The sequence below is a fragment of the Pseudochaenichthys georgianus genome, chromosome 5 (genome assembly GCF_902827115.2).
Source record: "Pseudochaenichthys georgianus chromosome 5, fPseGeo1.2, whole genome shotgun sequence".
Lineage (NCBI taxonomy): Eukaryota > Metazoa > Chordata > Actinopteri > Perciformes > Channichthyidae > Pseudochaenichthys > Pseudochaenichthys georgianus.
In genome coordinates this window covers 23,407,785-23,433,094 of record NC_047507.1, presented here as the reverse complement: position 1 = coordinate 23,433,094, position 25,310 = coordinate 23,407,785, and the positions used below count along the sequence as shown (strand labels likewise).

General features: G+C 38.6%; 2 protein-coding genes across 4 annotated transcripts; both read right to left on the bottom strand.

Moving 5' to 3' along the window:
• Positions 1 to 335: 335 nt before the first annotated feature.
• On the bottom strand, positions 336 to 19,967 carry inavab (innate immunity activator b). Of its 3 annotated transcripts, XM_034082114.1 has the most exons (11): positions 19,896 to 19,967; positions 19,676 to 19,779; positions 11,509 to 11,623; positions 8,305 to 8,438; positions 6,421 to 6,543; positions 6,064 to 6,295; positions 5,845 to 5,898; positions 5,008 to 5,314; positions 3,681 to 3,809; positions 2,279 to 2,984; positions 336 to 1,986 (listed from the first exon to the last, which is right to left on the bottom strand). In XM_034082114.1, exons 3-11 carry the CDS (start codon positions 11,561 to 11,563, stop codon positions 1,906 to 1,908), a joined length of 1,821 nt encoding a protein of 606 aa, XP_033938005.1. In that variant the 5' UTR covers positions 11,564 to 11,623; positions 19,676 to 19,779; positions 19,896 to 19,967; the 3' UTR covers positions 336 to 1,905. The 3 variants fall into 3 exon arrangements, with proteins under 3 accessions (XP_033938005.1, XP_033938004.1, XP_033938006.1); XM_034082113.1 differs by having other exon boundaries at positions 19,676 to 19,961; XM_034082115.1 differs by lacking the exons at positions 19,676 to 19,779; positions 19,896 to 19,967 and adding an exon at positions 15,131 to 15,318.
• Positions 19,968 to 23,473: 3,506 nt separating this feature from the next.
• gpr25 (G protein-coupled receptor 25) lies at positions 23,474 to 24,845 on the bottom strand. Its single transcript, XM_034082510.2, has one exon. The coding sequence runs from the start codon at positions 24,843 to 24,845 to the stop codon at positions 23,730 to 23,732; it is 1,116 nt and encodes a 371-aa protein (XP_033938401.1). The 3' UTR covers positions 23,474 to 23,729.
• Positions 24,846 to 25,310: the final 465 nt, after the last annotated feature.

Genomic DNA, 25,310 nt, shown 5'->3' with positions numbered 1-25,310 from the left:
AATGGTAGGTTTATTTTACTAATGAGAGACAGAATATCAAAAAGATGATCCAGAAATGTACATCATGTAAGAGATATAAATTGATTTGCATTTAATTGTTGGAAATAAGTATTTGAGCCCCTTGCAACCAACAACGATTCTGGCTCCCAGACTGGTTACATAAGTCCTCTTCCTTAAGAAAGTACTCATAATATAAGAAAAAGGTTTTTAGTAGTAAGAATATTAGCACAAAATATAATCTTCCTTATTTACACCTGTGCTTTTCTAATATGACATGTCAATATTTCTACTTTGGAAAAAGCAAGATAAAAGAGGAAATGATTCTCAACACTATATGCAAACATTATTTTTTATTTTCTTCCACAGGGTAAACACTTCACAGATTTATCATCAGCAACGTAACACATTATTATTAGGTTCACTTAAACTACTTTAACTGATAAATTAAAAAAAAATACAGTAAAAAAGAGGCACACAAGGTTACATGATTGTGTTCTGTTTTTTTCTATATACACATCTCAAAACAGTCTTTACTGCTGCTGTATTTTGCAAACTCAGGTCCATGTCTTTTTCTATTTCAAGTCTGACTTTCCATAAGTCAAATGGTGCATATCACAATAAATAAACACATACATAGATCACTATGAGGGACCGGTCAGTGTGAAGCTGTAGTTGAATTTGCAGAAGGTTGCTTTCATTTGAAACGTTGAAAGCGTGTTTGATCGTGAGACATGATTGTGAATCACACATTGTCAGTGGTTTGAGAGCAGATCTTAAACACACTGACAAAGATCTGTTAAAGTTTGGGATATTTCAATTTGATTTGAACACTTTAATAGCTGCCAAACATCAAGACTCTGTTTTTGTTAAATTTGCTGCCTTTCAGCTCATGTGAGTAAATTAATATTTAGTTTCAACTACTTTATTAAGTCTATAAGTAATTCAAGTTAACTGGCAGACCCACAGACACAATAAGTAGAAAAACAAGACGCATTTCCCTCTAAAAGTACATGATTATGAAGAAACAACTGGGATCTTAAATTTAAGCAGCTCAAGTTCATTAACATGATGAAAAAAAAATCATGGAACATTATACACAAAATGTAGCTAAAAAAGGACATGTTACTGATTTACATTATTTTACAATTCATTGATTTCATTCGAACAGCTAGAAATTGAGCACCCCATCTACCACACAGCAAAAAGTAAACTTCTCTGTCTTGAACACTTCCTCAATTGAAGTTGCATAATTTTGCTACAGATTGCAACATCTAATGCAGCACTCTGTTGTATAACTAAGTAGTTATAGACATGTACATGATTAATTGATGTTAGTTCTTGTGAGATTACCTTCAACAGGGACCTTAATGTAACTAGTTAAATGTTACTTTTTAAAAACATACATTTTTCACAATCTGACAACAATGTTAAACTGTGATGGGCATTTCCCTGTTAGAGCTTCCAAACTATTGGCTGACGATTTCCGTTTCGTTATGTCATATCATAGTCAATTCGCATATCAAAATAACCCTGTATTTAAAGAAGCAGAAACTCTGTGGTCTTGTTTGATAAACTTAAATATGAGTTTTGAACTGTGGCAGGTTCAAACAGCTCTCAGTAACATTTAACAAGCATTGAATTCATATAGAGTGGACAAAAACAAGCAACCGGGGTTATCTTTACAGTCACTTTAGTAGCCATATCATTTTTGTATCAGATTGTAGTGTAAGATGCATTCGTTATTATGCCTTAATGCAGGCAGAAAGATAAACAAGAATCATGAAAAAACACACGTTTTTTAGGGGCTTAAAAAGTAAATTTGACTGGATTTTCTTAAGACTCCACTTTGGTTATTTGGTAATAAATGCAGTCGCCTCTCAGTTTGCGGTCCAAGGTGTCCTTGGTTTAAACTTGACTCATAAAGTGAGAACCGTCATCTACCACCCAGCGAGTCTCCTCTCTCTGAAGAGCCCTTCTCTGGATAACCTGAGTTAGCAACAACAAAAATAGAAACAATATAAGTAAATTATTGAAACCATGTTATTTTACAACATGAGTTCACCCACAGGTTTCTGATCAAACAGGCACATTTACCAAAATGCTTCTTAAGCCAGAATTTCTTATCTTAGTGATTAGGTGAATAAAAACAATTTCCTGTCATGAAGAACTTATTAAATTATTCATTATTTGGTTAATACTACTTGTTTCAGTATGTCTGTTTCTATGTTGACAGATTGTAAGATGTGTGTCAAAATATTTTTGTCTGCTTAGTGCTTACCTGCTCATGGTACTTCTGGTTTTGGTGAAAGGCGGTCTCCCGAGCAGAAATGTTTTTAACTCTGACGGCCCCCTGTCTGTCCAGAGAGCAGGACCTGGGGGACTTCAGCTGACTGCGGCGGTGCCACGAGGTCAGCTGCTCGTTCACTACTTGTTTTGGAAGGCCATTGGACCGGTACTGCGGATGCTCCCACTGAGCCGGGGAGGGGGAGAGTCTGATATCAGGAGGTAGAGGCCTCTGTGCTCTCTGGTGGAGCACAGCAGGGTCTTTATAGTAATACTCATATCTGTTGGGAGGACAGGGAGCCTGCTGGGTGTAATAGCCCCGTGCCAAGTCCAGTTCAGGTCGGTAGGCTGTTTCTTCAGTGTAATAGGCTTTAGGAAACCCGGGGCTGGACTGTTGCCGGGGGTTATGGTAAAAGCCAGTGCTCTGGAAGCCTTGAGGGCCACAGCTGCCCCCGGGACCAGAGTGCACAAATGCAGACTGATACTGTTTGGGTGAATCACAGGGCAGCTCCTGACACGGTGAGCTGTTGTAAGATGAAAACGAGTGTTCAGAGTTGCTATCCTCAGAGTTGACGTAGTTTGCGTAGTTCACAGCAGGAAGAGGAGCATCCGGTAAAGTTATTGCAAATTCTGTCAGTCGCCTCCTTGCACTTCTTGTGCGACCTCGCTCCCTTTCAAATGGAGACTCAGGGTTGGGTATTCTGTGAAAGGAGCAAGTGCATTAATATGGCTACCCAGGAAAACGTTTTTTTTCTTCAAAAATGCACATCTCACAGTCACTGTTTAAAATAATAATAAATGTAATGTGCAAAACAAGGTAAATAATAACATTTGCAGTAAATCACAGCTTTAGCTTAGGCAGTGGTGGATAGTGGGCATAAGTCGAGTCGTTTTTTTTAATTTATATTTTTATTTTACTTCTAAGAGGTAGTTGTTTTTTGCAGAATACTTTGTACCCTTACTTAAGTAAATTAGTAACAAGTTACAACATGTTTCTACTTCTACGTTATAACATTGGGCTACACACTTCTTGCTACTTTTACCATCCAGCTAAACTCACACGCCCAACAGGGAATGTCCAACAGCAAGAGACAAAAGCAGCCCACACAAAAACACACCCAAAAACGGTGTCCAAGCTTTGTTATTACCTGTTGGAACAAGCCTGATCGTATAATTGATGTAATAAATTGCATGTAATTAAGTTACTCAATACGTGAGCAGTTTTTTTACCAGATACTTTTTTACACTTATTAAGAAGAGTACTTCTTCTATCCGAGTCAATACAATTATTATAGTTACAGTCATTTTACCGTTTTAGTTTTTAGTTTACAGCCAGCACTGAATATAGTTGCGCTGCAGACATACAGTACTGTGGAGGTGAATGAGGGGGCGGCTACCTGAGGGAGAGCTGTCTGTGGACTCTCATCTCTGGTGTGGAGGGCATGCTGTTGGACTGGCTGTGGCCCAGCTTCAGGTGGGAAGCAAAAACAGCCTCCAGCGGGGGTAACAACTCCGTTTTGAATGGACTGTTGAACACACAAGAAACACATTATATTACATTTCTTTGTTTATCAAAAAATATTTTTCATAATGACATCAACATTAGAAATCCCAAAGATAAAGAAAAGAAAGCTAATGGATGAAGTGGAGTCTTGTAGTATTACAGCTGTTCTGCCTCAGCCGTAGAAGGACTACAGTTATCTATTACCCTGACAAAGAAGAATACAATTATCATAATATGGAGTTTTTAATACAGGAATTTACTAGTGGACAATAAAGCCAGGGTTCTTCCTCTTTGTCAATGTGTCATTTTGAAACCGGATGTACAGAAATGAGTTTCTCCCTTTGGCTGCTTTTGCACCAGAGCAAAAGCAGATGGCAGTGTTGCTCATATATGAACCACTGTCATTTACTCTGCTATAAAAGAACAAATGAGTTTGCACAAGATATTCAATTTCTAAATGAGCTTTTGCCCAGCATTGTTGAAAAGAAAAGACAAGTGTATTCTTGCTGCTGGATATTGTGCTCATGAACGAACACTAGCAACAAGGGAGTAACCAATCAGGGTGCCCTCATAGCCTTGAGGTTAGGCGTGGGGCGAAATGAAATACTTACATCCTGATTATTCAGGCCATTGTAATTGCACTTTAAGTTATTATCTTTAATCCAGATAATCATCAACCTTTTTCTAAAGAAACAGATATTTTCATTGCTTCAAATGTAGTACACATCTTTTTGAGTGAATAATCTGTCGCTTTTAAATCAGGTTCACAATCATACATTATAAGATTCCACTGTATTAATAAATAAACAAACTGTATTTTTCAACTTTACGACAATGACAGAAAGCTAGGGAGCTTTTTTATGCCCCATATTCACAAATATATCTATAATGGAAATTCACCACAATTAATTTATTGTGAATGTTTTTTGTTTACTGGATTAGCAATATAATCCTATATCAGCCCATCCCTGTTTGAGGTAAAACAGACTTCTTCAGTTGATGCACAAGGATTTGTTTCTTTTTCATTTTCATCAACTTCGGTTTTTCCCTAGAGTTTCCAAAGAATCCAACCAAAGTCGCCTCACTCACAAGCTTGCAACTAGCAACCACAAAATCTGCATTTCACACAGTTTACCAAGTAAAACAAACCACACTTTGCTTTCCCCAATTCTAAAAAGTTGATAAACAGGAATGGAGTCATGATGGATGGTTGGTGTTACCTCGACTTGTTGGAGGAGCGCGACTTCCTGTTCTTCTGGTAAGGTTGGTCCAGACTAGACTCTGTCCACGGGGAGTGTTGGATGGGAGGAAGGTCACTTGCAGGGCTTGAGCTGAAACTGGGCGTAGACGTGAGGCTGGGATGGGGAGACTGGCTTGGAGTCTGCGGCAGGTTTTGTGGAGCCGCAGATGGAGACATGTAGGAGCCTTTTGAGAAGGATTGTGAGGACACAGAGGGAAGCCGGGGCGGGTCTGTCTCTCCTGGATCAGGGAGTCCTGAAGACAGCTGTGATGACTGACTTGTCACTTCTAGGTAGAAACAAAGAATATATGTAGTGTATTATAGCTGCAGAAAACTATTAAGTGTTAATACAAATATATTTCCTCCATAGATTCTTTATGTATGCTTTGAAAAACATATTTTATTAAGATGCACCATGAGGACCGCAGTATTTGAGAAAATGTTTAGTGGACTCACAATTGTATGTTTTATAGGTAATGGATAAGCAGTGACTACCAGCTTTTAAACCACAACAAAGTTTGTTTTGCTCTAATTCTCATTGACAGATTTTAAAATGCTGTTTTCAGACTTCTAAATATAGAGATTTCCTGCTACCCTGTTTTATTTCATACTAAACTAAAGATGACTGGGGTTTGGACGGACAAAACAAGAAATTAAAAAACATCCTCTTGGACTTTAAAAAACCGGGATGGACTTCTTTTTTTACTATATTCAAACATTCTAAAATAGGGAAACAACTGATTGATTAATCTAAAAGATCTAAGATTCATCAAAAGTTAAAATAATTGTTAGTTGCAGCACTAAAGGTAAATCTTACCTTCATCTTGCACCACAGAATCAGACAGAGAGCTGTCATCAGATGTACCCAGATCTGAAAAACAGAAATAAATGCATTGATTCACATGTGAACATAATACATTTCTACAAATCTATGAAAATCCAGAGCTCTTTAAATCATTCATATTCAAATAACTTCCTGCTTAGGTGTAGTGAAATGGATTTTGACAGAAAACTATCTTCTAGTCTGTGTTCTCACCGTGTTGTGCAATATTAAAAGCAGGAAGTGGTGATGAACGGCCGTGCTCCAGGCGAAGCTGAAAGGCCGTCTCTTGCAGACGTTTGAGTTTTTTCTCTTCTCTCTTGCACTGCTGTAAGCGGCTCTTCTTAACAGCCTTACTCGGGTGAACCTCCTCGCAGAGCTTGCGTGCTGCCTCGTATATCTTCATCTGAAGCGCCAACTCAGCATCAACAAAACTCAGTTCTGACTCCTGTGAAATGAGGGAATGACGAGAGAGAGACAACAAGTGTGAATTGAACATTGTATGTCCTTGATGTTTACGTATTCTTTGAAATGACATTATTTAGTATTGCGTTTTATAAATGCTGATTTTACCTCTGCTCCTCGAGGGAAGCTTTGTTCATCAAATTTGAACGCAGCTCCAATACGTCTGCGGATCTGCGGAGGCTTCTCTCCTGGCAGCAGAGGGTAATCATCTGACAGCCGGCCTGTCAACTCCTAAACCACACAAAATATTACAAATCCAAATGTCCACAAAGATGCATTTGAATAAAACGAAAACTTGAATGATGACAGATCGTCTGGCTTGGTTTATCAAAATAAAGACATATTTTTTTTAATGTTATTAAATCCTTTCAGTTGAGTTGTCCAAATAAAGTATAATTATCAATAAGTGTTTTTAATGATGCCAATCAATGCTTTTTATCCTTTCGGTTAAGTTGTTTAAATAAAGATAAACCATCTCTTGAGAGTCCATTGAACCATGTCTTTGGCACTTTTGAAACAATGTATCACATTCAGTTCTCTTTACATGTTGAGGCACATATAGTTTCAAGGAATCTGTTGCACAATTCATCTCTGCATTTGCAGAGATTTCCTTTCACAAGACATTCTTCAGGTCTCACTTTCTCACTGTATCGAGTGTCTGTGCCCAACCAACCACAGAGCACGACATCGCACCATTACTGATTTCATTAACGAAGAGTCACAGAAATGGTTACTTTGAGTCACTCCTAACCAGCCACCTTTGCAGACAGACAAACACGTAAGCCTGTTCTTTTGTCACTAAAAGAAGGGAGAGGCATCATGGCTCCCATTAGTTTACCTGAGCATGTCCCGACAGGAGTGCCCAGCCCGAGTGTCAACAGGAAAGAATGATCTGTTCTGGGATTTTACCCCACAGCACTGACATATGGCAGAGAAACTTTCAAAAGAATATGTGTCCCGTTTCGAAACGACTGGATGTGGCAATTGATATTCTTATTTGGATATTTTCCAATGCAGAAAGAGAAGTAGAAATATTGAAAATGGAGAGGTGACGAGAGCAATATTTCATGCTGGATTTAAATCCAAGCTGTCATGAGAACATTGAAATAGCTTTGGCCAACTTAACCACCAGAATACCTCTTCAAAGGCTGTGATACATTTAAAAAAAATCTCACTGCAGCCGCATGGCATTGTCTGAAAGGAAAAGGATGATGTTTGCATTCTGCTCAGTGGTAAGAGCCAGACTAATAATGTCATTAAGGAGGACGGATAAAAAGACCTTGTGTTCCCTCTCATTAGACCATGACTGTGACATTGGGAAGCTGAGGCAGATACATTTAAAAGATGTATCAAATTGTCGGACATCAAAGTCAGTGTTTTTAAACCACTAACATTTTGGCTTGAAAAGAACAAGACCTTATAGCATCAGAAGTGTGGACACACAACTTTCTGACCCAAACAGCATTTCTAATAGATCCACATTAGTGGGGACATGGCTGAACACATCTCAGAAATGTCCTCTCTTGCAGGTTACTTTGTTCACCTGCAATAAAATGCGTCATCTAACATCCTGTACTAAAACTACCCCACCTACTAAATCCTTCATTAAAAGGACTGCTTGCCTCATTACGTAACAATTGTCTTGAATTTGAATTAGTTTAGCTGTACTAGAAATCTTTTTAAACCAAATTGAATGAGCTTAGAAGTTCAGGGTTATACGAGACATTTATTCTGCGACATGTTTTTAACATAGTTCTTTCTGCAGCCTCATTCGTTTTGAAACAGTTTAAACCTTCTGATGTTAGGGGTAGGAATCACCAGAGGCCCCACAGTACAATATACTCACAATATTATAGCAATCTGTTTTCTCCAATAGAATAAAAGATTTGACCAGTTTCTTCCAATCCCGTTGAGTTATTCAGATATACAGTATAAGCTGTATAAAATATCTCTCCCCCACCCCCAGTTCATTTGCAGATAACTTGTACTTACAGCTTCTCGGATGCAGACTTTCTTCAGCTCCAGTAGGCAGATCTCCAGTCGTTCTTGGAGAGCCTGGTGTTTGAGCTTCATGGCTCGTGTATGTGTGGTCACATCCTTCATGTGTGTCATTGGGCTGTCAGAGCCTGTGAAATGAAGGAAGCGCTTTTATATATCTCAGATAATGAGACTGTTACACATTTTGTTAGAGCCATTTTCCTTTCATCATTTTGGTTTGAATGTTTGGCTTAATAATATAAGGATTTAGAATAAACTTTTAACTATTTATTTTTGTGAGTCACACTACGCTTTAAAAGATGTTAATTAACGTCTTACTTATTTGCTGTCAAATGTGTGCTGTCAAGGTATGATGTGCGTGTCTATATGCCTATATATGGCATGACAATGGAACACAGCTCAGTGTGTGATTGGACGGGAAGCGGTATAGTCTTTTGACCATGTTCTTTTTGTTATATTTTTGATACGGAGAACTTTTAGTTAACTTTGAAGTGAGGACGTTTTTCTTCATGTTTGTATGCCGCCTTGATCAAAGAATAAATCTGATGTGATTCAACGCTACAACGATCTCCGCAAAGTTTGTTTGGAAGCAAAGAGAGGCGCGTCATAACCAACAACCCGATAGAGAAAAGTGGCTATTGAATGTAGAAACGGATTAAAACGCCATGACACATTTGTTATGCAATACAAAGCAAAGCCAAAACACAAAATGTGTGAGAACAAATTAGTGTTTTTAGCCACAATGAAATTAAAGGAAGAAATGTGCAGGGGAAAAGGAACATAATAAATCTATATAAAAATCACGAGCTGAGTGATATCTCAGATACAACAGCATTTGTTAATGTATCAGCCGTCTGTTTCATTTTATTTGTCATGTATAGCAATACAATTCCTTAAAAGTTAAAAGATTAAGTCATCAAATGTTGATTTAATTTCCAATATTCCATGTCTTTCATGTTCATAATAGCCTGTTCTATTTGAATGCATTTATATACTTGACTTGTTTTTCTGTTGCCTTGTAAGTATTCTGGCCTGCTTGTAGTATGCTACCATCAATGTTATTTTACAGCTTCAAATTAAATCTGGATGCCACAGATGACACCGTGGTTTCATTCAACACAACGTACATTTTGTTATTATCGTTGTTTTCTTTATTGGCATGTAGAATGGCTGGTTGGATCTTTGTAATTATAAACAACGTCTGAGTGTTCGACTGGTGTTGTCTGTAGCCTCGGTGACTAATGACATTAAGATTAGTTTCAGGGCTGTGGGAGTGGCTTCGGGCCAAAGGCATTGAGTGCTGCATACCTACAGAGATTATTAACAGGATCCCTGCAGGTACTGACAAACATCAGAGCTGCGACAGGAAAGAAGTGACAGCACTACAATAGGGCAAATAATTTCTCTTCCTAGAGTGACAATCCCCCCATTCTTCGTAGGTTGACCCTTTTTCATTGTATAGGGTAGACATCACGTGGCTCAATTAAGCCGCAAGGAATGTCAGAAAGGCCATTACTAATCGGTAGACACTGCTGGGCGTAGCAAAAATAAGACTGTCAAAGTTTGCTGTTAATTCTTTGTTATTGTTACCTTATAAGACTGAGGGAACTATTTGGATGACTTCCTTATTGACTGCTGCAACCTAAAAATACGATTTAACTTTGGAAATACAAAGAGCAACACCTTGAGCTGCACCTGTTAAATCGATTTGTCCTGTAACTTTCCAAAACGCAAAGATATTCAATTTAATGAGAATAAAACAACAACTGAAAATGTCTCATGATTGAGAAGCTGGAGCTAGAGAATTTTTGCTTGAAATAAATGAGGGAGTTGCGTGAAATCTGATTTGAGGCAGCTTCAGTTGGGTGAAGAATGAAACTTCTGTAACCTGCTCTTCACTTCAGGCTACATTAGCTCAAGTTGCAGTGGGCAATCTAAGCTTCAGGTTTTCCAAAAATATGATTTTTTTTCAAATAAATGATCCATATATATATATATATATATATATATATATATATATATATAGACAATGTAACAGGGCAATTTTTTTATTTGAAGTTTAATGTGGATCACTTACGGTGCTTGTTGTGCAGACACTAATCTGATATAAACTCACAATGTACCGCATGCGTTTTAGAGCCTGCTCGAGTTTTCACATGACAACTTGTTTTCTTGAACAACACAGACGCACTTGTTTTTACACTTGCTGGAATTACCCCAAATACACATCTGCTGTTTGCTAAAGTGTGGAGTTGATTTAAGAATATTTATTAAATTTGATTGAATTCAAAAGTGAGTCTTCTACCAAGAAAACCATAGCGTTATTGTTAACTCCTTGAAATCTGCTATGTGTTATTCTCTGAAAGGATGTCATGTTGCTTAATATTTGGTGAAGCACAAGAGTGACGTATCCAATAATGACCTAGCAATAAAAAAGGCGACCTGGTGTGTCGGGAGAATATTTATGTTACTAACGAGTCTCAATTTAACAGCAGGGAAGTAGAGCATAACAAGTTTGAAGTAACGGCCCGTCCACACAGCGGCGTGTGTTGAAGCTTCCAACGCTTCTGCCCATTCACTTTGAATGGGGTGACGTCACTTTTAGCCGAACTGCATCGTGAGAAGCGACAAAGTTGAGCAATGTTCAACTTTTGACACCTCGGCAGAAGCGTCAGCCAATCGAATCATATGCCAGTACAAGCTCTAGCCAATCAAACCGCTGCTTGTGTTTCAGGGGCGGGAGATTCATGTGATTGGTTGTTGGTCGAGTGTCAGACACGCCCGCTGGCAAGCGTCAACGCACGCCGCTGTGTGGACGGCCGTAAAGTGTTTCTTGGCAGAAAGCTATCAGCATGAAAGTTATTTGACATTTTTCATGTATCTTTAGGTCATTTAAAAGCAGGTGCAGCGATAAGATTACCAAGGGCTGAACTAAGGTGTGTCTTAGTTTCTACCTTTGTTTGCCTCTAGCAAAGGGTCTTCTGGCTGAAAGAGATTGATTCTTTGCTTTATAAATCAATTTGTAATTTAAATCAATCAAGTCTTTCACCATTTTGACAGAGTATACCTTTCACGATTGAATATTCTAAAAAACGCATAACGTGTATTCGTTCATTTACTGAAAAGATGTTTGTGATTTAGACTTTTTTGTTAATGTGTGATTCCCAATTACAACAAACAAAAGACAAGATGTTTTACCTGAGTGAAGGATGATGCCGCTGTCAGTGTCACTGATCTCTCCGTTGCCCTCCATGTCAGTGGATCCACTTACTGTTGCTATTCTTCACTGGGTAATGTCGACCCTCACCATTTCCTGGGAAGTAATATTTCAGCTTTAGCATCCATCACAATTTTCAAGGTTTTAGGTGTAATAATATATATTTAATTTATATAGCGCTTCTCATCTGCCAAGACAAATCTCGAAGTGCTTCACAACAAGGGATACTGATACGCTTTGAGATAATAAAAGACAAATAATTGTAATAATAATAAGAAATCAAAAAATAAAATATAAAATAGAGTACAAAAATAAAAGTCGGAGATAGCGATAAAAATGGCAGTACTCCAGGTGTACCGTGCTCAAAGTTTATTCGAAGGCCTGCCGAAAGAAGAGGGTCTTAAGGCCGGTTTTGAAGACCTCGGTGGAAGGGGCAGATCTCAGCTGATCTGGGAGGGAGTTCCAGAGGCGCGGGGCGAATGAGCAGAAGGCTCGGTCTCCCATTGTTCGGAGACGTGTGCGGGGGATGTAGAGAAGAGGAGCGTGGCTGGAGCGGAGAGAGCGGGTAGATGTCTGGGTATGAATGAGGTCACAGAGGTATTTTGGGCTTTGTCCATTCAGGGCTCTGTACGTGAGGAGCAGAACCTTGAACTGGATCCTGTAGTGGACTGGGAGCCAGTGTAGTTTTGCAAGTATGGGGGTTATGTGTGCTGACCTTTTTGTACCGGTGAGAACTCTGGCTGTGCTGTTCTGGACTAGTTGCAAGCGGTTGATGGATTTGGCTGGGAGACCGGAGAGGAGTGCATTGCAGTAATCTAGTCTCGAGAAGACGAGTGCATGAACCAGTTTTTTGATGTCATCAGTTGAGAGTGAGGGCTTCAGTCGGGAAATGTTTTTCAGGTGAAAGAAGGAGGTCTTGGTGATATGTTTGATGTGGGCTTGGAAATACAGAGTGGGGTCAAACCTCACACCGAGGTTGGTGACAACGGAGGAGAGAGGAATGAGCTGACCATCAAGGGAGGGGCTGATGTTGGCGGCCTTGGCAAGCTGGTCGGTGGTGCCTATCAGGATTGCCTCCGTCTTGCTGCTGTTGAGCTGAAGGTAGTTGGTGGTCATCCAGGAGCGGATGTCTTCCAGGCAGGTGTTTAGTGTTTGGATAGTGGTGGTATTGGGTTGTGTTTTGATGTAGACCTGAGTGTCGTCGGCATAGCAGTGGAAGTTGATGTTATGTTGTCTGATGATATGACCCAGAGGTAATAGATAGATTAAAAACAGGATCGGCCCCAGCACTGAGCCCTGTGGGACCCCGCATGTCACTGCGGTGTCGTCAGACCTGGAACCCCCCAGAGACACGTGGTACTTCCGGTTGGTGAGGTAGCTTGAGAACCACTTCAGAGCCGTGTCCGTCACCCTGGTGTAGGTCTCGAGGCGGTGGAGGAGGATGGTATGGTCCACTGTGTCGAAAGCCGCACTCAGGTCAAGAAGGACCAGGATGCTGGGTGACCCAGAGTCGGCTGCCATCAGTAGGTCGTTGGCTACTTTTATTAGGGCTGTTTCTGTACTGTGTGCAGGGCGGAAACCTGATTGGAAGGTCTCATACATGTCATTGTCAGACAGATGAGACTGGAGCTGTGCGGCCACGACCTTCTCAAGTACTTTGGCAAGGAACGGGAGGTTGGAGATAGGTCTGTAGTTGGAGAGGAGTTCTCGGTCGATATTTGTTTTTTTAAAAAGTGGGGTAACAACTGCTGTTTTGAAATGGACAGGCACCTCACCAGTCTGTAGTGACTTGTTGATGAGTGTTGTCAGGAAATTAACCAGGGTTGGCGAACAGGTTTTTAGCAGCGGGGTGGGTATGGGGTCGAGGGAGCAGCTGGTAGGCTTTGATTTGCCTATGATGGCTAGCAGTGCAGATGACGTCACCTCGTGTAACTTACATTTAATAGAAAATAGGGATAATTTGTGTCAGTGTTCAAACATTAGAACGGAAAATCTGAAATTTGACTGAACAAACAACGTGTAATATTTCACATTGTATTTCTGGTTTTATTGTCTTTTGTAAAAATCAAAAGACAAAATCAGAACACATTCAGACTGTGACAATTCAGCCAAAAAATCAGTGCAGTGTTTAAGCCAAACCTCTGGGAGACCATATAAGGGGAAAATACAACTGATTATATAAAATAAAATGACTACAAGCGATTAGGCTACAAGCACTAGATGAGTCAAAATGTAAACCCATGTCTAAGCCAAACAGCCTTAACAGAGGCTTTCCAAAGACTCATTACTTAATACTATGACCTGTTGATTGAGTGATTCAGGTGTGACGGGCCTTCTGACCCTATACAGTCAGGTGTAGTCATAGTCTCCCACAGCATGAGTACACACGCATGTTGCCAAGTTTAGGCAGTTTCGTGCGACTGCCTGTTTGTTAGTCTGTGATGTCATATAGTCACCATTATCTCACTCCCTTAGATAAGACTCAGGACTTATGAGCCATAAATTCGGCTGGTGTAAAAAAAAAAAAACCTATGAAACTTGTGGGTTTGATTATTAACTAAGAAAATATATGGTGGGTGCATACCAACACACAGGGGAGGTTTGTCACAGCTTGGGGGGGGGGGGGGTAAGCTTCCCAGCAGGCATTGAGTTGTGGAAGGAATAGATATGGTGAAGTCATGACAACATGCAAGAGTTATTTCTAATATATTTTATGTCCATTCTCAAGGTGACGTTCAGCAATCCATAGAATATATATCCCCTTATAATCCTATACATGACATAAACATGAGACAGCCTCTAAACAGCTCACATGACTGTGACTAGTCTTCGCTCCTCCAAAGAACCAACAATTGGCTGCTGTGTTTGCTGAATTAAGGTGGAACAGCTTAAAACAGCGCTGTTTCAAACATAGATCTAAACATGCTAATTTTAGCCGAAATGTTCTCTACAATATACAAGATTGCAAACAATGAATATATACATAACTATTTGCAGCAGTTTGAAACCCGAAAAAACAAATAGAGAAATAAACCCACAAGGGATGAAACTACTGATCTTTTTCCCCATGGTAGATTTTGTTCTCACCTACAGTCCAAAATCTGACGATAGACATTTTTGCTTGATTTCAATTATCAAGATACCTTTAAGGGTTTTTCAGTCATGAAGGAGATTGAATGTACCGATCAATTAAGTAATAGTTTCCAATAAAAGACAAAAGGAAGTTCAAATCTGGGGACGTCCAGTCATCGGTTTTTAAATGTTTTACATTTTCAGATTCCATATCACTAGTTAAGGTGTGCCAACTAAAGAAATTCCCTGAAACACCTTGATGCTCTGTAGATATGCAGTGTCGTACTGAACTACAAAACTCTAGCTAAAGGCAATGTTCCTCATTATTTTAAGTCAAGTGTCAGTGTACGTTTTAAAGAAAAAACAATTACAACATACTGATGGCATCAATATCACATATAGAAATATCAACTCCACAATAGTTAGGAGGAGAAGAACAGCTATGTCACATTAATCCAAATAACAGCCCCAAGAGGACAATAGATGAATTCAGTACAGGAAAACTGGACAACATATTAAAAATCCACTTACTTTATGAAAAACTTTTAAAAAACTGTCAAAATCCAAAGAGTGAAAACCTTCCCTCAGTATTCCCGACTTGAATGGAAATGCAGAAAACCTGAGCTGAGTGGAGTCCGGTCAGGAATGAGAGACTCGCCCAGTAAGAAAGCGCTGCCTGCTGAAGAGGAGTGGCCACATACAGAGGGCTGAACACTTGAGTCAGTATCATATAACTTAGTCAGTGCTCCCGTCTCAGCTTGAAACTGTGTCAAGAACAATGACAGAGATAAATAGAAATTACACTTTGCTTTACCCTCTTATCAGCGTCTAATGAAGGTGGTGCAACCTGACATGTGTCCCAGTACAAAAGCACCATTACTATACAAAAGTAGACGGGACATCAAAGGGCTCAAGATAAAATAAATCTACCAACAACACTCAACAAGCACTTAAGTATAGCATCAGTTTAAGAGCTGAAGTGATTTGTCAATGAATGAATTAGTTGATTTTCAACAAAAGAACAACTTTTGTGATTTTTCAGCAAAAATGACAAAACACTAGCTGGTTTCAGCTTCTCTTTATGATGGATGATAGAACATTTGGTTGTAAACTTCACCTTCCAAGCATTTTGTATTTGACAGATTAATTAATACAAATATTCATAGGTTTGCAGCCTTAGTCAGTTTATCCTCATGATGTTCGTAAACACATGCTGTCAAAGGGCTTGTTTAGCTGTTTTACCTCCGTTAATCTCTGGGTTCAGGTTTGTTGGACAACATGCATGTGTCTAAAGCCAGATATCACGCTTTCATCACCGGCAAAAAGTGGCTTTATGACTTGATAATTAACTGTTGATGACTCTTGACCTCGTCTCTTTTATTCAGAATAAACTGTTACAGTTCAGCTCTGCATGTACAAACAATATCTGGTCAGTGCATTTCTACTGCCATCTCCTGGAAGTTTAAAGGAGTCAGTAAAAATGGATAACAAATTATGAACTTACAAATGAACTAGCTTTCAAACCTTCACCACTCATCTTCTTACTTCCGGGCTACCAATACAGAAGCCCTTTTGTGGCCTGACATTTTTGCCGTCACTTAAAAAAGAGAGAAACACATGGTGGTGGGTTAGTCCGCATGATTTATAGAGACACCTGCTCGCTTTCTGCATGGCTGACATTCATATGAATCTCAATATTCATTTTGGCTTTCCAGGAATGTTGGTGCTCAGACCCGCTGAGAAAAGGTCCAGCAATTCCCAGACACTGAAGAATCAGTTCTCAAATTACATGGCACCGGGGAAAGCAGAAGATATTTGGTTTGGTAACTTCTACATTTAGGTTTCATAGTGTGAACTCAAGCAGGGGGAATTCACACATGCCTTCACGTTTGCTTTGACAATGTAGTGAAATATTAGACTGGCCTATCACAGATCAATGACAAGTTGACAACATTTGTGTAGGCACCAGCAGCTTATAACTAAATATTTGAAAATATTTGTTCTAGAAAGCTTTGACTCTAGATCGGCCAGGTTGGATTTATGTATATTAAATGAAATTGAATTACAAAAATGAACAGTGAAACCATTCTATAGTTTCTCCATCAAGAGAAGGTGAAAATGAGAGATTAACTGAATGCAGTTGATCACCAGTTCTGATTTTGAAGTCTGATCTAATAAAACTATAATCGACAGCATTTTTTTTAAATGTTCTTTCATGGAATTAAAATGACTCTGTATGTTGATAATACAACTTTAACTCGTAAATAACTTTAATACCAATAACTGCGCCTGGTTAAACCCACCTTCTTTGTTACGAACGTTGGCCTATAGATTATTATTGAAAATGTTAATCTTCAACTGTTAATGTCCTGCCCAGTGCATTTCTTGGTTCAACGATCATGAAAGTATAATTGCTACAAACTACCAGCGCCTGTATGGTTAATATAATGAAAGAACAGCAGAAGCGTCTTGTGTAAACAGGCAGCATACCAAGCAGTTTGATAACCTAAAATCAGATATAAAGGAAGTGATGTCATAGAGAACAAAAACAATCTCCTCTGTTCATGGGAAACTACAGATAAGAGGTTATAGCAACACTTCTGGCAGCAGATTTGCATTGTAAATAAGGAAGGCATGAAAAATGGATGTTATTGTGTCTCCCAATGTAAAACACTCACAATAAGTATATCATGGTGAATTATCTTTATCTGGATAGTCAACAATATCCACTATTGTTGTAGAGATGTGAAAAAAAGCCTTGTTTCAAATACATATTAAAAAAACGACTCACAACATAGATAAAAAAACGCAACATTGGGTATCATTGTTTATTTATGCAGGGAACTTTTTTTTTAAAGGAAGTTCACTAAAGCAACTATAGGTGTTGTATCGTTGTTATAAATATTATTTTCTTTACAAAATGTAATCTAAAGGGATTCCAATATGTTTAATTTTAGGGATAATATCCTGAATTGCAATTTTTTGACTAGAATTATTGTGACACTAAGTGATCATATCTTCCCATTCCTAAAAGTGACACTTAAGAGTTGTAAGGAATTTAGCTGTATCACAATTTATCTTCTTTAAATAATGCATTAACAACAGCTGTGCAGTTAAGTCCATCATGCTGGATGTGAAGACGAGTTAACAACTCCCGTCACACTGCTGTACATCACAGACACTCGTCCTGTGAAGAAGTTGCCAGTTGGTGGATGTCATGGGTAGTTTATATAAACCAGGGATACCCAAGAGACACAGAGAGAGAGCTTTGTGTAGGCAACACAGCAGCTGGCCAAACAAATTCTTTAAATATTTTTGAGTCCTTTTATAAGAGTACGGCTAGACCACCGTTGCCAGTGTGTGGAGCCATCAGCTGCCAGGGATTTCCCATTTTCCCCTCAATATATTGCAGTTTCGCTATTCCCCCAGGTGCAAAAAGGTCATCTTGTTGTAATGAAGCTCAAATCAAGGTAGTGTCATAAAATCACCACAAACCTTTAAACTTGAAAAAAGGCAAACAAAGTTACTCTTAGAGCTGCTGGGTTCCCTCCTGCCTCTTCCTGCCTGCAGCCAGCTTCAAGTTTTATGTTGCCTGAAGGCTCTAATTGACTGTAATAAAGATGTGAACAAATACCACGCGTATCTCAAATGAGGAAGCCTGCAGATAGGGTGTGCCTTTTGTGGATAGCTGAATTAGAAGTTTGTTCACCACAATGCAAATCAAAGTCTATTCTAAATGTTGGCCAAGCCCTACACTGTGCGAGTGAACAAGCCTAAACACATCAAAAGCATGACACAGAGACATTTATACATAAAGCTCCCATTAAGTGGCTATTATATTTAGTACTTAACCGTGAATTTATACTGTTTACATTTTCCATATCAGCCAGTTCAAGCTCTTTGTTGAAGCACAATGATGTTTACACAAAGTGAAATATTATAACCCAAAAGCCAATATGTTTACTATGGCTGTGTTACATTTAATTAACATATTCTAGATAACTTGTGATGCTACTTTCCTCTATATTTTATCTGACCTATTCGGTTTATTATGAAACTAAATGTGCTTCAGATGCTAAAAAATAATTATTTTTTTTACAAAGTTTGGCAGCACAGCTAGAGTTTGTAATGACTGTCCCACCGGCAGGTCACTGAGGTTCTAGGGGTTAAGCCACTTTGTCCTCTCGCGCCGGGCCAATGCTCAGGAATGTGTAGGCAGCAGAAATGTTTCAATGCACAGAAATCACAACACTAACAAATGGGACTGCTCAAAAGATGAAAAAAAGAACACCTTACACCAAAAATATATGATTACATTTCCATTTATACCCTAGCAATAATTTTCATTGTTCCTCCCAGACATTTATTCTTTAAAATGATGTGAGTTTCTGTTAAAAGAGGATGTTGCATAACTTCTCTGCTGGTCAGTGAAGTCAGGTTTATGGTGTCATGTTGGTTCTCTTTTACACAGAATTGTCACATTCATAAAATACCTGGGACTGACTGTCCATACAATACAGGCTTATACTAAGAAGAATGTATTCAATTATATAAATTAACTCACAAAATTGCATAACTATAAATTACAATAATGTTTGAGAGATTTACTTTCATATTCGAGCTAAAACTACTGGGAAAATAATAATAATAATAATAATGACATAATAAATATGTAAAGACAATCTGAACACAACACAGTATAAATGGAGGAAGATTTACACAATAACGTCAAATTGTACAAATAAGCTTGAGTTAAGTCTGGACATCTTAAGGGTTTAAATTAGGTCAGGTAACGTTATAGGAAACGATATGTAGAAAGGATAAATAAATAAAGATATGTTGTTTTTCCATCTGCTAACTCACCTTCAAAAAGCTGCAGGGCCTCAGCTGCAGAGAGTTTCTCAAAAGTTTACAACGACGCTTTAGTTGTGAGCATTTCTCAAACATTTTACTCACATACATTGTTACTTTTCAAAGAAACAATTAGTTCGTTAGCCTTGACAAATAATGCATTTCGTACATGCATGCAAAGAATGTACAAAAAAACGTCTAACTTCATCGCTTTTTTGCTCTTACCTTAGTAGCTAGTTAGTTAGCCTAGCATCGTGCCTCATCTGTATCCATACAAACTGCGCTCCATCGGCTCCCAGTATCCCAGATTTGAGCTGGAAGTTTATCTCCTATTTACAATAGAAAGGAACTGAGGGGAACAACACGGAGCCCTCAAATGTACGTCTTTCTATACTAAACGAGTCGATGCATTACAGTAGAAACGATTAATTAAAGTTGTACTCACTAAACTAAACTTTTGTTGGAGAGGCTACTTCTACAGACCAGAGAAGTAACGCATAGCTGTGCTGCCTTCAGGTGCCGTCGAAAACACGAGTGAAGCAACAACACACTGTATTTACCATGGTAACCCGCTTTTTCGATAAACAAGGTAGCTTACAAACGGAATTCAAATCAAGTGACCAAACTACGATAATTTACATCATGAAGAAAGGACTCAAAACAACTCAATATGGCGAATTCATTATTACTTTAAGGCGTTATTTAAGGTTACTGTCATTGTTTTGTTCATCCACTCTGCCGTTTTGTCCCTTGATTGCTAATATGAATGAATAGCCACAATATAAAATAATATTTCGTCTGGACATATTGGTTTATTTTTCATTAAGTGGACATTGAAAGGGCTCCAAGTACAACTTACAATTTAAGTCTTGAATTCACCAGCTAAAAAATGGGCTTGTGAACTCCTCATGGGTCATCCTCTGTGGGCGGTTTACCGGCAGTCACCACCTTTTCATGGGAATGTAATGTTATTCCGCAGATTTTGACGTCACCCGCGTAGGTATGTCGCTGGCATGACTAATTCATCCGGTATAACTACAAATTGTGTGTATAACCGAGGAGAACATTATATAATTTTTTTGAATGCACTAAAATTGACGATTAATCATATCAATTGTGCTAATTGCCTGAAAGGGAACACACAAGACAAGGATGTATAGCTTGATATGTTATGAAGCAATCAATCAAAGCTGATTTAGCTAGCCCGATACCACAAATTATAATTATTGAAGATATATATATACACGTGGTCCAAATGTGCCTGTGTAATGGATGAGGAAAAGTGATATATCAGATATCAGATATATAAGTCCGTTTTTCTTTATATCAGTAGCCTACTTTTTTCTTTTGCAAAAACAACAATATGCACACACAACTGTCTCAGTGGTTTTATCTTTTCCCATGCACGTTTCTGTGAATACATCTGAAACCATGGTTCTCTAATTGGTTTCATTGTTTATCTTTAAAGTTATGAAGAATTGTTCTTTGGAAAAGCATAGCATATTATTGAATACACGATTCAACAATAAATTACATGTTTGTCCAGATTGAGACGTTTCAGTACAAACCAAAGCCATGATCCTTTGTTGTTATAAATGTTAAATCCTCAGTTTACATGTCACCAGATATCAATAAGTTCACAGGTCACAGGTTCACATGTTCATGTCAATGCCTATTAAGAACACTAGACAACATGAGTTTTTCTCAGAAAGCTGACTCTGTACAGATCAAGTAGAGCTCATGTTGAGAGTACTTTTTAAGGAACAAGAAACCCACAGTTAATCACATAACCTAAGAGTTGCAGTGTTGAATTGTGTTTGAAGTGTTGCCTTATTGTGGTTAAACTGTGAAATCTTGTTCATTGTAAGTACTTTGTCTCTAAATGGAAGGGGCACCTTGTATGGCAGCCTCTGCCTCTTTATAGGTGAATGTTGACTTGTATTTGTAAAAGCGTTTAAGGGGGCGCAAAGACAGTGCTTTCATATTATTACATCAATACACCAGCTAGCTCCAGATGAACCTGTATTTTTATATGAAAGCCTACTATTATATTTTTTTGATCATCATTGTAACATTTGATTGAATCTTCCCAGAAACAGCAATCATGCTCACTAGACAAGTTGAAGAAAAGTTGACTTTTCAAATTGCATGACTGAAGTTTTGAAAATATGAGTTTTGCAAAGAGTCTTACAACCACAGAAAAGGAGCAGCGCTGTGAGAACTGAGAGTCTCTCAGACTGCGATCAGGAACTGAATGACAGCTCGCCCACTGTGCCAAGGTCACACCTTTCATTATGTGTGTACCAGACTGGCAGAATAAGTTACTCAGTTCATTAAAGGGTTTCTATTCTGGACTTTGATGCCAAACTATATCTTCAAAAGGAAATAACACATTACACTTCTAACAAATCAAAAGTAGAATTTGTAAGCACATTACATCTTATTAATAGATTAAAACTGTTATATTACAGTTGCGGATTGAATTCATCTATAGCTTTCATCATTGCACTTTATATCCCATCAATTCAGTGAAAGTCAAAGTAATGGTCATGCGGTAGGGTTTTCTCTCAACTATTTTAAATAGAAAAAAATAAACATCTAAAGGTACATTGTGACAAATAATTCTTAATTTTCTTATTCCAATTAAAAAACATTAAAAAAAAATCAAAATTGTCTGATTTGTCGGCCACATTAGAATATATCCTGTTCTGTCGTTTTTTGAAAGTATGCATAAACGGTGTTACAGCAATAAAATACTTAGTGTTATGCTGTTTATCTTGATACCAGACACATATGAGTTTTTTGTTGAGGGAAAATTCTAGACGCCGTGGCGTGCACCAACCGATTGTTTCACATTTGAAACTACACATATAGAAAAACAAGTGGGCACACATGAACATTTGAACTTTCATATACCCAACTCTAGCCTTAACACTCATGTGAATACCTTTGATTTACGAGAAGTAACATTTGGCCGTGCCTCAGGGACTCTACTTTGTTGGCAGACGCTAAAGAAAATCTTATAACGAGAGATTAATTACTGTACAATGTTTTTTCTTAATCACAATTAGAAACACCAAAACAAGACTTTTAATAGCTAATGCTGATACGTGTTTGGTCCATTATAACACATGGACATTAGGAAGTTGTATTGCGAATGTCTGCATAATCTGTGAATTATTGCTTTAAAACGTACCATTAATAAAACATTTAAAACAGCATTTTAGAAACATTTCAGTAGGGAACTGCAGAAAAAATGTACAAGGCTCTGCATGTTATAATTTAAAATAGCAAAAAACAACAGATAGTTTACTTTACAAAGGGAAACAACATGTTATTTCTTATTAGAGAATGTAAGAACAAGCAACTACAACTGAATAGTAATTACAGCATTTATTTAAAGAAATTCTGCCAAGCTCCAAACATGTTTATAACAAAATGTATTTAAATTAAAATAACCTGACATTTTTGTTTATTAATTTTACATTCAATTATAGATATTCTGACTAAACATCATTGTATTGACTTCACATGCCACGGTTTAAAGATGCAGCTATTTATATGCTGAGGATTGCAGTGAAACTCACATCTTTGTACCGTTTGTTTGAGAGGAATCACTAAGAAGTCATTTGCGACTGACATCTCTTTTGAATTAAAACACTTTAATTATTTCATCCTTGATTAACAATTATTTTATGGAAAGTTTATCAACTCATCATAACATTTTTTTTGTTCAATTATTTTTACTGTAATCCCGCAACTAAAATATACCATGTTGTCCAAAGTTAAAAACACAGTCAGTTTAAAATAGTCATTATTTTTTCAGCATTTATTTTTTAATACAACTTAATACATTCCTGCTTTTGATATATATAAAAGATAAGAAAATGCAAATTCAATTATTCTACATATTTAAAGACTATATTTAAACCTTTTAATTCAAACAATTTCAATCTACTTTTGTTAAAAAAATTGTTTAAGGTTGTTCATAAAATAATAAGATATCAATTACTGACTCCTAAATCTAAACTACTGCATGGTGTACCATAAGCAGATATAAACAGCATTTGTTGTAAATGAGAATACAGAAGAAATATGACAAAGCAAAATCACAAAACTGTACTTACTCAAAACAAATGTATTGCCATGTGTCTGGTTTTACTTTGTATTCAAACATCCCTTGAGAAAAATGTGCACAAAGTCTCTTATCATCACGATGAGCACGACATAAAGCACTTTTCTCCCTTCAAAGTGAAATAATTTCAAATGTCCTCTCCTCCTACTCACACATCTGGAGCTTAGTTCTCCCACCGACTGCCCCAGAGCTCTCTGAAGTGCCAACATTGGTGAAAGAGGCTGAAGAGTGGTGGCTCTGCAGGAACTTCTGCTTCCCTGTGAACCTCTTGCACAAGTTCTGGGCACTTCGTCTGAAGCTATTGTCCAGGAAAAAGTAAATGGCCGGATTCACACAGCTGTTGAGGAAGGCCAGGCATCCCGACAAGAGGAGCCCGTTACTCTGCCAAGACTCAGCTTCACAACTCAGGTCAGCTTCGGAGAGCTTCGTGCTGATAACGATAACTTTGAAGATGTTAAAGGGGAGCCAGGACACCACGAAGGCCAATATGATGGAGAGGACCATCTTCATGGAGTGCCTGTGCCGCGCTTCAGCCCGAGGATTGGCAGCACAGTTCTGATTGAGATACATAATTATGGTGCCATAGCAGAGCACGATGATCAACACAGGGATAACAAAAGTGAGTAAAGCCATGGCGAGGCTCAGGCCCAGAAAAAAGGGTGAGTTGTTTTCTTCCACGCAGGAGAGTCCATCTCCTGAGGGCTCCACTCTGCGGTACAGAAGAGATGGGATACCCAGCACCAGAGAACTCAGCCATACAGCAGCACATGTCACCCGGATGCACCTGCTGCTCCTGAGGTACCTCGAGTCCATCAGCTTCACCACCGCCAGGTAGCGGTCCACACTCATGCAGGTAAGGAAGAAGATGTTGGAGACGCGGTTCACAGCTATGATGAAGCTGCTCAGTTTACACAGAAGGTCTCCAGCTGCCCCAAAGTCCCAGTGGCCGCTGCGGCTTGCAGACATGGCCCACAGAGGCAGAGTGAGGACAAAGACGAGGTCTGCCAGGGCCAGGTTGACAACAAAAGTGTCCACCAGACGCCGACTTTTCCTACCTTTGCTGCCCACCACCAAGATCACAAAGAGGTTGCCCAGGAAGCCTGTGAGGAATATCATGTAATACAGTATGGGCAGGAAGATGTTGGAGCCACTAATGTGTGAGCTGGGACAATCCACCGTGGCATTGAAAATAAACAACCCAAGGTCAGTAAAGTTCTCACTGTAATTGTAGTAATCATAATACTCGGTGAAGGCGTACATCGTGAGAGATCACAGAGAGGCTCTGCAGCTGCTGTTGTGTGGCAGGGTGGTTAGTCTATGCAACATGCAGATACTGGGTATTGTAAAAAAACCACAGAGAAAAATAGATCCTTTTTCAACTCTTACCTCTCTGTCGGTGATAACTTCCTCTTTGTTACATTTCCACATGTGATTGGCTAAAAGGAAGAAATTGCAACCTTTTGCTTCATTTCATTAAAGTATCAGTTCACAGTTGCAGTGGTTTGACCTGGTTATGACTTTCCTGTTTGCAATCTAACTTAAATGATTACATATTCTCCTACTGTGTGTGTGTGTGTGTGTGTGTGTGTGTGTGTGTGTGTGTGTGTGTGTGTGTGTGTGTGTGTGTGTGTGTGTGTGTGTGTGTGTGTGTGTGTGTGTGTGTGTGTGTGTGTGTGTGTGTCCACCTCAAATGTCATATCTGCCTAATACAGAGGAGGACCAGAG

Bases quoted from the DNA above. Each gene is read 5' to 3' on its own strand.
- inavab (XM_034082114.1), bottom strand. From the start codon at position 11,563: ATGGAGGGCAACGGAGAGATCAGTGACACTGACAGCGGCATCATCCTT. The intron at 6,544-8,304 runs GTAAGTACAAGT...TGTGTGGTTTAG, and splicing joins AAGTCTGCATCCGAGAAGCT to GAGTTGACAGGCCGGCTGTC. The intron at 5,899-6,063 runs GTGAGAACACAG...TCTGTTTTTCAG, and splicing joins TTTTAATATTGCACAACACG to ATCTGGGTACATCTGATGAC.
- gpr25 (XM_034082510.2), bottom strand. From the start codon at position 24,845: ATGTACGCCTTCACCGAGTATTATGATTACTACAATTACAGTGAGAAC.